Consider the following 16,009-nt stretch of genomic DNA (forward strand, 5'->3'; position numbering starts at 1 on the left):
TATCCCAAACACCCTGTATATATATATATATATGATTAAAAAAATTTAACGAGTAGAAGTCAACAGATACCAAAATAGAAAAATACTCTATTATTTGAGGCCACAACTAGTTTCGTCTTCTTAGAAGACTTCATTGGGTGATTAAGAGAAATGGAAAAACACACACACACACTACAAGATGCAGCTATAAATTAACTTACATATGTATTGCAAACATTTCTGGATGCCACAGTATTGTTGGGCACATTCGCGCAAGCATGATCTAGTTTAGACAAAACTTGGATAGCTGAAGAGAATGACAATCAGATAGGTTATAGCTAAGGTTAGTATTAAGATCAACAGATTGAGGACAATTTCTGTCGATTCCACAATTCTTCTCTCCAGTTCATCATAGCATCTAAAAATGTTTCATGATTTGTGCCAGATCACTGGATGAATTACAGAATCTTCCTAGTTAAGTTGAGCAGAATTAAGAACCTGATTAGATAGTACACTGGCTCTAGTTCTGCCATATGTAACGTCTCTCACATTACAATGAATTTCTCGGTCTGACCAAAATAAGGCATGTTGCAGTTACACCCAAGACTATAAACTTCTGAATACTTTAGGCTGTCAGGTTTCAGTTTAGGTGAACCGAGTAAGGAACAGAGTTTGGAAAGAGGATTAGAAGTGCAGATTTTAAATTTTCTTGAGAATTTTAGCTAACTTTGGTAAATGGAGTTGATATTATTACGGGAAACTCCAAGGAGCCCTTAGACTCATCGAGGGAGGCCCTAAACATCATGTCAAGAACAACTATTCAACATCCACACAGTATCTATCATACTTTGCCTTGAACTCATTCACAGTCATGGCACCCACAACAGACTCTGGCAGCTTATTCCACTCATTCACCACTCTCCAGGTAAAAAACATAGTTCTAACACCCTTGCTACCTACACTCTTGCCCAGTTTCCATGGATGGCCCCTAGTCCTCACACCACCAGTCCTGTTCTGAAAAATATCCTCTGAATTAATCTTATAGAAACCCTTCAGTAATTTGAATGTCTCAATCATATCACCCCTTTTCCACCTATCAGCCAATTTCTGCAACCCACAAATCTTCAACCTATTTTCATAAGGTTCATTCCATAGACCTGCTATCATCTTGGTCACTTGCCTCTGGATTAGGGATCCCATACGTCCCAGGACAGTCCCGGTTTTATTACTTCTGTCCCGGCATCCCGATATGTTTAGTTCGGGATGCTAAATGTCCCGGATTTTTCAGAATATAAAAATATTAACATTTCTAATAAGAATAAGTACAAGTCGTAATATTTTTGGGTGCTTTTAAAAATGTATGTTTACAAAACAAAAAGCAGAGACATATTTATTTTGTAGTTCGGTGAATTACCAGAATGTTAGAATTCTGGGAAAATGATTTAGTTCCATACATTTCATTCAGCCGGAGAAAAGAATATCAGAATGAGGGAGACAGTCGCCCAACTGTATGTTTAACTAATCGCAACCACGGCATCTATATTGTTCGTCTGGTCGGCGGTAAATTTTCAGCAATCTTTTGTCTCAAGCTTAGTTCGCGTACGATATCCAACGGTCTGAAATGTTTCTCAGTGGTCGACATGGTTTTGAATATTAACGTGCCACGATAGTTCATTTTCTTTCAACGAATGGGAAACATTTCGGACCTTCGGATATCATACGCTATGCGAACTAAGTTTCACATGTCAGCCGCTAAATTGTTTTTATATCGCTACAGGGTATGTGATATAACCTAGTTTTGAACTGCTCATTTCGTATTCTTTCATTCTCGTATTAATTGTGAATATTGTATTTTTTAAATTAATAAAGTTATACCGTTTGTTACAAAATACCCAAAAGAAAGTGTAATTTCAATGAAAAATTGAAGGATTTTTTTCCTTTCATTTTCATAACAAAAAGCAGTGATTGTGATGATAGCTCAAGAGTGAAATGTAGTGTGTGCCATGCAGAATTTAATATTGGCCATGGAGGTAAGGCAGATATAACTGACTATGTCAATACAAAAAAGCACAAGTCTGCTGTGTATGCAAAAAGTTCAAGTCAATCATTGACATCATTTTTTGGGTATCAAAAGTTAGGTAGCCAAGAAATGGAGTTGGTTGCACAAGAGGCTACATTTGTTTTTCATGCAGTTAAACATAATCACAGTTTCCAATCTATGGATTGTATGTCTTCTACTTTAAAAAAATTCTTGAATAAGAAATTTTCATGTGCACAAACGAAGTGCAAAGCTATTATTACCAAAGTCTTATCGCTACATGTAAAAAGTGAAATATTGGAAAATCTAAGGAATGTAAAATATTGTTGCATATCCATAGATGCATCTAATCATATTGATCTTAAGATTGTACCTATCAATGTGAGATATTTCACTGTTGATAAAGGGATTTCAACGGAAATATTAGAATTTTCTAGCCTTCCTGGAGAAACTTCTGATCTAATTTGTGATCACATTTTAAATGCTGCACAAAAATATAACATTCCTGATAAAATAATAGGCATTTCAGCAGATAATACCAACACAAATTTTGGTGGATTAAAAAGGAAAGGTAAAATTAATGTTTTTACTAAATTACAAAACAAATTAAACAGAAAATTAATAGGTGTAGGTTGTGCAGCTCATATTTACATAATGCTGTACAAACTGCTGCTGATATCTTACCAATAGATGTTCAAACAATTTTGGGTAAAGTTTTCCAGCATTTTCACCAATTCACTGTCAGAGTCGAAAGTCTGAAATCTTTTTGTGATTTTGTCGAAGCTGAATACAAGACTATTTTAGGTCATAGCAAAATAAGATGGCTTTCACTGCAGCCACGTTTAATTCGTTTTATTGAAATGTGCGATGGGCTTAAATCCTATTTCTTGTCTCAAGATAAATGTCCAACTATTTTGAATACGTTTTTCAGTGATAAGAAGTCTTTCATTTATCTTCTATTTTTAAAAAATCAGATGAAAATGTTCTCTGAGGTAATCCAGCGAATCGAAAGAGAATATGCTACGGGTTGTGAGGTAAATAAAGAGATAGACATTTTTATTACGAAAATTTTATTGCATGAAAATGAGAAGTATTTACCCAATGAAGTGAAAATCGAAATGAAAAAATCTTTGTCAAGAAGGTTTAATGACTGAATCATCATTTAGAGACAACATCTCCAATTTCTACTTCACTGCAATTCAATATATTCAAGAATGGACTCAAAATCAGTTTAGTGTATTTACTAAAATGGAATGGGCTTGCTTGAACACACGTGTATCTTGGGAAAATTTAATAGAATGTGTCAAAGAAATTAAGACCATCTTACCAAATTTCAACTTAAATGAAGAGAACTTATTTGATGAGTACAGCCATGTTAAAATGTATGCAACTGGGTATAAAATTAAAGAATGGAATAATGCCAGTTGTAAACTTGAGGATAGGTGGAAAGAAATCTTTGGTCATTTTAAAAAGGAACAAATTACTTACAGTGAAATAGCTTCAATTATAAGTTTTTGTTTGATCTTACCAGGATCAAATGCTTCTATTGAATGAATTTTTTCATTGATAAATTCATTATAGACAAATGAAAGGAATCGCTTGCAACTGCACACGGTGAAATCTATCATGCGTGTTAAAACCCATTACAGAACCATGTCATGTTCAGAGTTTTTCGATATAGTATCTAAGAATCGACAACTCTTGGACAAAATCCTTTCTTCAACCAAATATATTTAATGATTCTGCAAGTAGCAGTAAAACGGGACAGGGAATGACCAGCTGTAATGTACAAGAAGAGGCAGAATAAGGATGAGATGAGGTATATATTAAAAATTAATTATAAATTTGTTTTCATTTTTTTTAATTAAATTAAATAAATTAAATTAATTTATTTTTCATATAATTTCAGATATTATGCACTACACAATATGCATAAAGCTTGTGTTGTTTATATTTTATATTTTGTTGTATTTACATTGTAGTTCTCGTTTTATTGATATATTAACATTTTATATCTTTATTCTATGTCTTTATATTTCATATACTTATTAAAGTCTGATTTAAGTGCAACGTGTTTAAGTATTGTCATCTGTGTCTAAGTGTTGTTATTAGAATTCTATTTATTTGACGTATGTATAAACATTTATGTTTATACATACATTTACGCATTTTTTATTTATTTATGCATTTTTTATGCATAATTTATATATTTATAAACAAAGATTATTGAAGAAAAAATGAGAGTTTGAGAACAGGAACCAAACCTTGGAGATTCAGTGGCAAGCCTTGAAGAAAACCCTGTTTGATTCAGCTAGACAGGCATGTGGTGAAGTTTTCTGCAAGGATAGAAAAATTAGAACTCCATGGTGGACACAAGACATTAAAGAGGCAGTGAAGGAAAAGAAGAAAGCATATCAAAAGTTCCTGCCAAATAAGTCAGCTTGTGCTCTTAGAGAATACAGAGACAAATGTAAGAAAGCTAAACACTGTGTAAAACTAGCTAAACAAAAGTCATGGGAGGACTTGGGTAAGAACATAGAAAATAAATATCAAGAAGGTGGCAAAATATTCTGGAGGTTGTTGAAGTAGCTTAGGAATGGAAGAAAGAGTGCTGTAAAAGGAGTTAGAGATGATAAAGGTGACATGAAAACAGGAGAAAACGATATCCTCGAAGTATGGAGTAATTACTTTGAAAATTTGCTAAATGAAACAAGCAGTGATGACAGCACAGTGATAAAAAAACACTGACCAAGCATGCAATCAGGAATACATATCCATACTTGAAGTAGAAAAAGCCATCAAAGGCTTGAAATGTGGAAAGGTAGCAAGAGTAGATGATATTCGACCAGAAATGCTGAAATATGGTGGTATAAAAGTCTTACATTGGCTGCACTGCAAAGTTCAGAATGCCTGGACAGAGGGACGAATTCCTGATGATTGCAGTAGAGCTCTCATAGTACCCATATATAAAAAGGGAAATAAAACTGAATCTGAGAATTACAGAGGTATTTCCCTACTGAGTGTTCCTTGTAAGATCTATGCAAGTATACTTGAAAAACGGTTGAGAAGAATTGTGGAAGAAAAGCTAGGTGAAGAACAAGCTGGATTCAGGTCAAATAGCGGTTGTCAGGATCAGAACTTCACTTTACGACAAATAGTCGAGAAAGCATGGGAATATAACAAAGATCTGTGTTTAAGTTTTGTCGATTCAGAAAAGGCATATAACAAGGTGCCAAGAGAGAAGCGATTCAAAACACATCAGTTATATGGTGTCAATGGAGCATTATATCAAGCAATACTTGGTCTTTATTTGAGTTGTAAGTCAGCAGTTAGGATTGAAGGAAGTACAGGAAGATGGTTTAATGTTAAATCTGGTGTGAGACAAGGATGTACGTTATCCCCTCTGTTATTCATTATCTATATGGATCATGTTATGAAGGAAAGCAGTATTAAACATGATATCAAAATTGGAGATGTTAATGTCAGCTCTTTGCTTTATGTGGACAATGTTATACTTCTTAATAAATCCGCCGCAAATCTGCAAGATTCTCTGTCTAAATTGAATAACTGTTGTAATAGATATGGTATGAAGGTCAGCAATAAAAAGACAAAGACAATGAAAATAGGCAGAATCATTGAAAATGTCAACTGCGTTGTGAATGGAGAACCTGTGGAACAAGTAAAACATTACAGCTAATTAGAAACGATTTTTAGTGAAGATGGTAAATTAAATATGGAAATAGACAACAGAATCAACAAAGCTGGTATGGTTGGAAGTCAATTGAATAAATTCATATGGAATAAGAGAGAAATTAGTCGGAACACTAAATTAGCTGTATACAAGACAGTGTTCAAACCAGTTTTAACTTATGGATCTGAGAGCTGGGTCAGAAGTAAAACACTTGACCAAAACTAGACCACAGATATGAGAGTCCTGAGAAAGATTATAGGCGTGAACAGATGGCATCAATGGCAATATCATATTAAAAACGAGGATATTAGGAGAACTTGACATTGTCAAAATCCAGGAATGTGTTAGCAGAGCTAATCTCAGGTGGTATGGTCACTTAAACAGAATGGGTGAGGAAAGATTAGCAAAACAAGTGTTCTCTACCAAGTTGGCAGGAAAACAACCCAGAGGAAGGCCAAGATATAGGTGGATTGATACGGTACAAAGTGCCTTAGACGATAGAAATATAAGATCTGGTAATGTTGGCAAGTCTTGATAAGTAACAGACTGATTTGGAGGAAAATTGTAGATAGGAAGTTAGTAATGATGTAATTTTTTTCATATAGTACGATCATATCCTGTACACCCCTCGCGGGTACATGACAGGAATTTGATGATGATGTTGATGGTTATTCATCTATATGGATTATGAAGCAAAGTGGTACTAAACCTGATATCAAAATTGGCGATGTTAATCTCAGCTCTTTACTTTATGCAGATAATGTCATACTTCTAAGTAAATCATGTACAAGTCTACGTGTTTCCCTGACTAAATTGAGTAACTTCTGTGATAAATTTGTATGAAAATCAGCAATAAAAAGACAAAAACACTAAAAATGGGCAGAAACATAAAAAACATGTATTCTGAATGAAGAATTAGGGAACAAGTAAAACATTTCAGCTATTTAGGCATAATTTTGAGTGAAGATGGAAAATTAAATTATGAAATAAACAACAGAAATAGCAAAGCTGGTATGGAAGGAAGTCAACTGAATAAATTTATATGGAATAATAGATTGTCAAAACAATATATCAGCTGTATACAAGCAGTATTCAAACCAATTTTAACTTATGGTTCTTCTGAGAGCTGGGTTAGATATGAAGCACTTGATCAATGACTTGAGACCACAAATATGAGCATTCTGAGAAAGATTAGCAGAGTAAACAGATATCATGGCAGTAACGTATCGATAATAAGGATATTAAGAGAGAACTTTCCATTGTTCGCATTCAGAAATGTGTCAGTAGAGTTAATCTTAGGTAGTACTGACATTTAAACAGAATGGGAGAGAGAAGATTATTAAAACATGTGTCTTTTGCCATGTTGGCTGAAAAAGGTTATTTCTTCATAAAAAACAGAAAACCTAACATAGTTTTCTGTTGCTTACGGAAAAATTAGTACAACAAAAGTTCTATACATTCTATAAAGAAACATAATTCCATACAATATATTCTACAAGAGATGAGTTTGAAGTTCTATAAACTATTCAATTAATCTTGATAATTTCCAGTTATTAAAAAAAAGTATTTTCATGCTCTATTTCTGGAATTAAAAAAGAGGATCACAAACAGGGCTCTTGAAACACAGCAAAACAGGGCAAACAGAGACTAAGTATCGCTTGATATAATGTCCCATATACATCACATAACTGTAGCATTTTGACCAGATCAGCTTTTCTCCTGGCTTCTTGTCATATGCCTTTTCTAGATCTACAAAACTTAAATACATCCTTGTTATATTTCCATGATTTCTCCACTAATTTTCTTAAAGTGAAAATTTGATCCTGACAAACTCTGTTTGGTGTGAATCAAGTTTATTTTTCAAGCTTTCCCCCTTCACATTTTTCTTAGCTGTTTCTCAAGTATACTTGCTTAAGTTATGAAGTATTGAGGTCTCAGTATGTGAAGTCAACAGTCTGTATAAACAAGTTGACTGCGAAGATTCTTCATGTGAAACTTTGTTTGCTTATGCTTGATTAAAAGATTAAAGAAGAATATAATTTCTTCTCAAGTATCATTTGTAATGTTAGCAGCCATACTGCTCACAATTGCTTTTGTAGTCTGAAGATACTATAACAGAGTGATGTTTGTATCAGAAAAGCTAGGTGTCAGTCAGTCCAAAATAAAGAATCAGATTTTCCTTAGATTTGAGTTTTCTCAAAGGTAAGGAGTTAGTCAAATGAGCTCTTTCTTGTGAAATTTTAGAGTTTTTGCCAAAACCCTAAAATGTTTATTTGGCTCAACCTCCTCTTTCCTCATGAATTCTATAGATTTTGTTTCAAATATAAGACTTATATATTCGCAAAGAGGAAATTATGACTAGTTTTGATGTCAATTCCCTATTTACAAATGTGCCTAGGAAAGAAGTTCTAACTCTTTTAAACGATAAATTATTGAAAAAAGTGATGTCTTCATTAACTCATTGCATTAATTCTGGTTATTTCCAGTTTAAAAACACTGTTTACAAACATAATTTTGGATTATCCATGGGCAATCCTTTATCTTCCATACTGGCAAATTTATATTTAGAATCTTTTGAGGAAAAAGCTCTCTCACTTCATTCTCATTGAAATCTAGGTTGTAGAAAAGATATACAGCCAACCAGCATCTTAATCTGGAGTCATGGACCTGATTCTTTACAGACTTTCTTAGACCATCTCAACAGTCAATACCCAAAAATTAAATTTACTTCAGAAGTAGAGATTGATGGCTTTCTCCCACTCCTAGATGTCAAACTCACTCATATATCTGGAAAATTGAAAATCTCCATATATAGAAAACCCACTCAGACCATAGATATCTCCATGCACAGTTTCATCACATCACTATCCACCTTATCTCTATGCTAGGCAAACATGTCACTCTTTCCTCTGTGAAGAAGATGATATCAACAAAGAACTGCAGTTTCTTCTTACAACCTTTCAGCAAAATGGTTATTCAAAACAAACAGAAAACTACTTTTTAATCCACCTCCTCACTATACTGAAGATAGAAATAATGAAAGAGGCTACATATCTCTATCATATACCAGTACACATATTTCTATCGTATATCAGTTCAGTTTCGCCTAAGTTAGTTAATGTTCTCAAAAAATTTAAAATCTGGACTTCTTTCGCTCTTCTACCCAAGCAATTTAAAATGGCGTTTGGTGCAACTTCAACATGCCTTATTTTGGCCAGATTGAAAAATCCATCGAGTTTAACATCATGAACATGTGCACACACACACAAATGTCAATACACTAGTGTTTTAAAGTCAGATATTCCTCTCACAATGTTTATTTGTATTTCTCTCATATAATGCACCTGATGAAGTCTTCTGAGAAGATGAAACTAGTTGTGCAGGTTATTTAAAATAAAATATAGTATTTCTATTTTTATCTTTTGGTTTCTAGTCATTCAACCTACTTCAAAAAGAAATAATACACACACACACATATAGGAACTTTGAATTATACAGTTTTTTTTTTCCTATACAGATTATTTCTGTTCAATGTCTGTGTGAGAACACATATCTTAAGATAATCAAACAACAATACAAAAAAGAGAAAATATACCTTGTGCATTCATTTCTTATAACATCAGGACCATTTTTCTTTGAAGCCACATAATGTGCAAACTGCTCTTGCAAATTATTCTTTGGAAGAGGTATCATCTTGAACAATGGTATGCTGAAATAGTATACAGAAGTATATAGTAAACAAAAATATGCATACACTGCAAATAAATACATATAAAATGATAATAAAATATCATTTTATATAACAAAATCAACTACTTTCCATTCTCAGTTTTTAAAAAGCATGTTTATTAATTTTTTTTTTATACATCTATAACTCCACACACAAGAGGTCACAAAATCCAACAGAACAGAACAGTGATGTATAGACAAGTCTGAATAAGTAGGAGAAAGAAGGAATCAAAGAAGGGTTGTAGCTCTTGGTGCAAAGAGGGTTGTCAAAAAGAACAAGGATAGATCAAATGAAAGAGAAGAATGAAAAGTTAATATAAGTTAGAAGCTACAGAAACAGTGCCTATGAAAGAATTGCAGTGAGTCAGTGACAGAGGTTATGTGTTAATCAAACTGTGCTCTTCTGGATAGCATCAAGCATCATTAAGGTTATTGGTACACCATCCTAAATGTGCAAACAACATTTTCAGTGGAGCAATTTTAAATCTGATATTCACTGTTGGGGTACTCACAACCACCTCTGGCAATCCATTCCTTGACTCCCTGGAGGTTTAATAATAATAATTATAACATAGGCAGGTTTGAAAAATGTGCTCATTAGTGACAAGTGACAACTTTTCAGTGATGAGTAAAAAAAATAAGAAGAGTTTCAGTTTAATCATCAGTTTTATTAAAGTCATGCCAATTCAGTTTATGTTTTTCATCATAAACAGTATTTTTGGTTTACTTTACATCTTGCATCTAGTGGGAATTTTCGTGAGTAGAAACGTTCCTTTTTTCAATTATCACCAATTTTTTCATAACAGAATATGACCAAGGACATAGGACACACATGCATCTACAGAGCACTTAGTTGTACATTAAGATAACAAATTAATTGTGATACTGCTATTATTATTATTACGGATATCTCCATGGAGTCAGTAGACTCATCGCGGGAGACCCAAACTATCAAAACAATATCTATCATACCTCTTCTTGAATTCACTTACAGATGAAGAACTCACAACTGAGTCAGGCAATGCATTCCACTCATTCACCACCCTCCAAACAAAAAATCTAGTTCTCACACCCTTGTTAACCACGCTTTTCCTTAATTTCCAGAGATGACCTCTTGTTCTTCCATCACTATCACACAGCTGAAATATTTCCCCTGCATCAATCTTATAAAAAAACCTTTTTAGTAATTTAAATGTTTCTATCATATCCCCTCTTCTCCACCTATCGACCAACCTCTGCAATCCACAAGCTCTCAATCTATCAATGTAGGGAGCATTTTCTACATCACGCACCAACTTACTCTCTTCTGAACCCTCTCCACAATCTCATCTCCAAGGTGAGAACTGAAAGTAGAAACACAGCATATATTAGCCTATTGTTAGACCTAGTGATGGAACATGCAGAATTTGCATTATTGAGAAAAAAAGTATTAATTTTCCCAAAATATTTCTTTATATTGATTCTAACCTAAATGCTTTTATTGTTTTCTGAGTTGTGACCATATTACATGATACCACTGGACCTATCTGTCTGACATTATTATTATTATTATGACACCTCCAGGGAGTGCAAAGACTCATTGAGGGAGAGTGTGCCAACAGCACTGAATGATGATTCCCTTCCAACTACTAACCACACTCAAACTTGTTTAACATTTTACATGCAGCATTAGTAGCAGAGGCTCTACCAATTGACCAACCTTTGATGCATGATTTGGAGATAATCAGAATTTATGAATGCACTTATGTGTAGACATAAGGTTTTAATATCTATATATATATATATATATATTTTTAATGCCTATCAACCAACCTCTGCAATCCACAAGCTTTCAATCTATCAATGTAGGGAGCATTTTTGCATCATGCACCAACTTACTGTCCTCTGAATCCTCTCCACAACCTCATCTCCAAGGTGAGAACTGCAAGTAGAAACACAGCATATATTAGCCTATTGTTGGACCTAGTGATGGAACATGCAGAATTTGCATTATAGAGAAAAAAAAAAGTATTAATTTTTCCCAAAATGGCACGCACAAAATATTAAGCAAGTTTGAGTGCGGTTAGTAGTTGGAAGGAGATCAATAGTTCAATGCTGTTGGCACACTCTCCCTCAGTGAGTCTTTGCACTCCCTGGAGGTGTGTGTCACACTGATTATATTGATTCTAACCTAAATGCTTTTATTGTTTTCTGAGTTGTGACCATATTACATGACACCACTGGCCCTGTTTGTCAGACATTATTATTATTATGTGACACCTCCAGGGAGTCCAAAGACTCACTGAGAGTGTGCCAACAGCATTGAATGATAAATCCCTTCCAACTACTAACCACACTCAAACTTGCTTAACATTTTACATGCGCCATTAGTAGCAGAGGCTCTACCAATTGACCAACCTTTGTTGCATGATTTGGAGATAATCAGAATTTATGAATGCACTTATGTGTAGACATAAGATTTTAATATCTATCTATCTATCTATATATATATATTTTTTTTTTTTACTTGAGAATTTTTAGGATGCTGAATGCTTTCGATGTTTGTTTATAATGATGGAGGAGAATTTTTCTTTTTTTCCCCATAAAAAAAAAAAAAAATTCAAGACCTAAGTGTTAGAAGTAAAACAGTAGCAAAAATAGTGTCATTAATTAAGAAAATAAAATATGACCTTGCATCACATCACTTAGAAAATGCATAAATTTTTTCTTCACAAACTAATAAACACACTAATTTGTTAACATATTTGCTTCAACACTGGTAGCATCATGATAAAAATGATATCAAAATAGGAGACATCAGGTGGGAGATGAATTTCATTGCCTGATGAGAGACCACAACCAACTGCTTTGGAGGTCTGAAGTGGTTTTAAAAATGAATAACAACATATAAAAATTAATAAAAGTAGGGGAAAAAAAACCTTACCCACCCATAGTTCTAATGTAATAAAGGTTTACAACCCATTCATGGGTGGGAATCACGTAAAAAACAAAAAGAATCCTGAAGACTTACTCTATAACTTAACTGAATAACTGCTGTAATAAATCTGGTATGAAAATCAGCAATAAAAAAAAAAAAGACAGACTAAAAACATCAGTTGCATCCTGAATAGAGAATCTAAAAAAATAAGTAAACTTCTCAGCTATCTAGGCAGAATTTTTAAAGAAAATAAACAAGAATTAAGCAAAGCAGTCCAGTGAATAAATTCATAAGGAATAAGAAAGAATCAGCTGTACATTTTAACTTATGTATCTGAGAGCTGGGTTAGATAAAATCCGATTTCATACGGAGATAGCAGAGGTTTTTCCTTCCAGAAACTCAGGTTTTTCATGCTGCATACATGCAAATTGGACAGGAGAACATGTGCAGTTTACAGAGAAAAATACTAGTGCTGGTTGGTGGTAGATGGCACTGCATGTAGAATGATGTAGTGGAGTCAGTGGAGTGAGTGTTGGAGATAATAATTATTATTATTCAGGCCTCCATGGAGTCAAAAGACTCATCATGGGAGGTCCTTCCTAAGAAACACAAAGTCTATCAAGACTCATCGAGGGGAGGCCCACCCCCCCAAGAAACACAAAGCCTATCATACCATTCCTTAAACTCAATGACCGTTCTCACTCTCACCACTCCATCAGGCAATGCATTCCATGGTTCAACCACCCTCCATGCAAAGAAACCACTCCTCACCCACTTGCTCACAGTTTCCTTTCGTAACTTCCAGGGATGGCCTCTTGTCATCACTCCTTCCCACTATTCAACCAAGCAAATGAACTCCCCAGTGTCAACCCTGTAACCACCTCTCAACAGTTTAAAAGTATCAATCATATCACCTCTCCCTCTTCTATCCACCAAACTCTGCAGTCCACATTCCCTCAGCCGATCCTCATAACTATCATTGTACAGTTCTGAAACCATCTTTGTTATCTGCCTTTGTACCCTTTCCACAGTTAATTTATCCTCTTCAAATCCTGGGGACCAAATCTGAGTACAATAGTCCAAGTGTGGTCTGATCAGGGTCTTATACAACAGAATGATAACTGTTTTATCTCTGCAGGTCAGCATCCTTCTCATTATTGCAGCAATCCTCTGTGTTACCTTCACCACCTTTGCAATATGTCCCCTAAATTTCAGGTTTCTATCAAACATCATCCCCAGATCTCTTGTCTCCCCTACTTCCTCCAGTATAACTCCTCCCATAAAGTATGCAATGTTCCATCGATGTTTCCGAAACCTCAAGACTTTACATTTTGCTGCATTAAACCGACACCCCCATTCATTTGCCGTCTATCTAGCTTATTCAAATCCTCTTGTAGGGCTGCTGCATCTGCACTATTACTAATAATCCTTCCCAGCTTCGCATCATCCGCAAACAACTGAATATCCCCTTGCAATCCACTGACAATGTCATTGATATAAAGGTTAAACAATATAGGTCCCAGTACTGAGCCCTGTGGGATCCCACTTGTAACCCTCTGCTTCCTTGAAACTGCCCCACCATACACAACTCTCTGATACCTATCGGACAGCCAATCCTGAATCCAGTTGACCAATCTGACATCCAGACCTATGTGCTGCAACTTAAATATCAGCTTATCATGTGGCACCCTGTCAAATGCCTTTGCTAAGTCTAAGAAAATGGCAGTATATGTCTTTCCCTCATCTAATGCTCTTGTAATTTTATCATAAAAGGATAGCATATTGCTAAAACAAGAGCACCCCTTCACAAATCTACATTGACTCTCACAGATAACATTACCCTCATCTGCCCAATGCTGTATACAGTCCTTCACTACTTTCTCCAAGATCTTACTAACTACTGATGACACACAAACTGGCCTATAATAGTCTGCTACAGATAGTGCCCTTATGCAATGGCACTATCTTATCTTCCTTCCATTCCATGGGCACCAACAGATGGCGAGTTGTTTTGTAGAGTGCCCTCCCTTGAGTTCCTGGTGTCCGAAGTGTTACATAATAAAAATAAATAAAACAGTTAATCAAAGACTGAAAACACAAGTGAAAATTCTGGAAAAAAAATTAGAGGAATGAATGGATAGCATCAATAGCAGAATCATATTAAAAATGAAGATATTGGGAAGGAACCTGACACTGTTAGCAATCAAGAATGTGTAAACAGAATGGGAGAGGAAAGGTCAGCAAAACAGGTGTCTGATGCAGGTTGCCAGGAAAAAATGATCCAAAGACCAATATCAAGATTCTAGCTGCATCTCGACTGATGCAGCCAGGAGTGTCTTAGAAGACCAAAATATAAGATAACAATATTGGAGACCCAAGTGATAAACTATGAAGGAAAAATGAACTTTTCAAGTAGTATTATTATAGCATCCTCTATTCCCCTTGTGCAGACATATCAGGAATTTGATAATCTGATGCAGGTTGCCAGGAAAAAATGATCCAGAGATCAATATCACGATTCTAGCTGCATCTGGAATGATGCAGCCAGAAGTGTCTTAGAAGAGTAAAATATAAGATAACAATATTGCAGTCCCTCAAAAAAAAGACTGCAGGTTCGAATCCCTCCATGGGCATGGATGTCTGTGATTGTTGGTGAAAATCTAGTGGTAGTGATGGGCGGTAGATGGAGTTGGTGTAGATGATGGTAGTTCCGGTTGGTGGAGACAGAGTTGTAGAGTAGGTGCCCTTCCTCGATGAGTCTTTGGACCCCCCTGGAGGTGTCATATAATAATGATTATTTTTTTTGTTTGCAGATGATGTGAAGCTGGGAAGGTTATTAGTAATAGTGCAGATGTGGTAGCCCTGTAAGAGGATTTGAATAAGCTAGACAGAATGGGGGTGTCGGTTTAATGCAGCAAAATGTAAGGTCTTGAGGTTTGGGGCACATCGATGGGACGCTGCATACTCTATTGGAAGAGCTATACTGGAGGAAGTAGAGGAGACAAGAGATCTGGGGATGATGACTGATAGAAATCTGAAATTAAGGGGATATATTGCAAAGGTGGTGATGGTAACACAGAGGATTGCTGCAATAATGAGAAGGACGCTGACCTGCAGAGATAAAAGAGTTATCATTCCATTGTATAAGACCCTGATCAGACCACACTTAGACTACTGTTCTCAGATTTGGTCCTCAGGATTTGAAAGGGATAAATTAACTGTGTAAAGGGTACAAAGGCAGATAACAAAGATGGTTTCATTACTGTACAATGTTAGTTATGAGGACTGGCTGAGGGAATGTGGACTGCAGTTTGGTGGATAGAAGAAGGAGAGGTGATATGATTGGGACTTTTAAACTGTTGAGAGGTGGTTACAGGGTTGACACTGGGGAGTTCTTTCACTTGGTTGAACAGCGGGAAGGAGTGATGACAAGGGGGCCATCCCTGAAAGTTATTAAAGGAAACTGTGAGCAAGAGAGTGAAGAGTGATTTCTTTGCATGGAGGGTGGTTGAACCATGGAATGCATTGCCTGATAAAGTGCTGAGAGCAAGAACGGTCAATGAGTTTAAGGAGTGGTATGATAGACTTTGTGTTTCCTAGGAGGCACCTCCCGCAACGAGTCTTTTGAGTCCATAGAGGCCTAAGTAATAATAAT

The 16,009-nt window shown here is 35.3% G+C and overlaps 1 protein-coding gene across 2 annotated transcripts in view; it reads right to left on the bottom strand.

The window, feature by feature from the left end:
- Nucleotides 1-16,009, bottom strand: part of LOC150100573 (recQ-like DNA helicase Blm) — a 317,833-nt gene that overhangs the window by 300,451 nt on the left and 1,373 nt on the right. The window contains exons 2-3 of one of the 2 annotated variants that reach the window (XM_090401343.1): nucleotides 11,250-11,358; nucleotides 9,304-9,417 (exon numbers count right to left, since the gene is read on the bottom strand). In XM_090401343.1, the coding sequence (XP_090257469.1) occupies nucleotides 9,304-9,401 (98 nt within the window). In that variant the 5' untranslated portion in view covers nucleotides 9,402-9,417; nucleotides 11,250-11,358. The remainder of the gene's footprint in view (nucleotides 1-9,303; nucleotides 9,418-11,249; nucleotides 11,359-16,009) is intronic. The other variant, XM_090401345.1, reaches the window with a different exon arrangement.

This window comes from Typopeltis vanoorti, chromosome 12 (genome assembly GCF_054136105.1).
Source record: "Typopeltis vanoorti isolate ZY-2024b chromosome 12, IOZ_Tvanoo_1.0, whole genome shotgun sequence".
In the NCBI taxonomy this organism is placed as follows: Eukaryota; Metazoa; Arthropoda; class Arachnida; order Uropygi; family Thelyphonidae; genus Typopeltis; species Typopeltis vanoorti.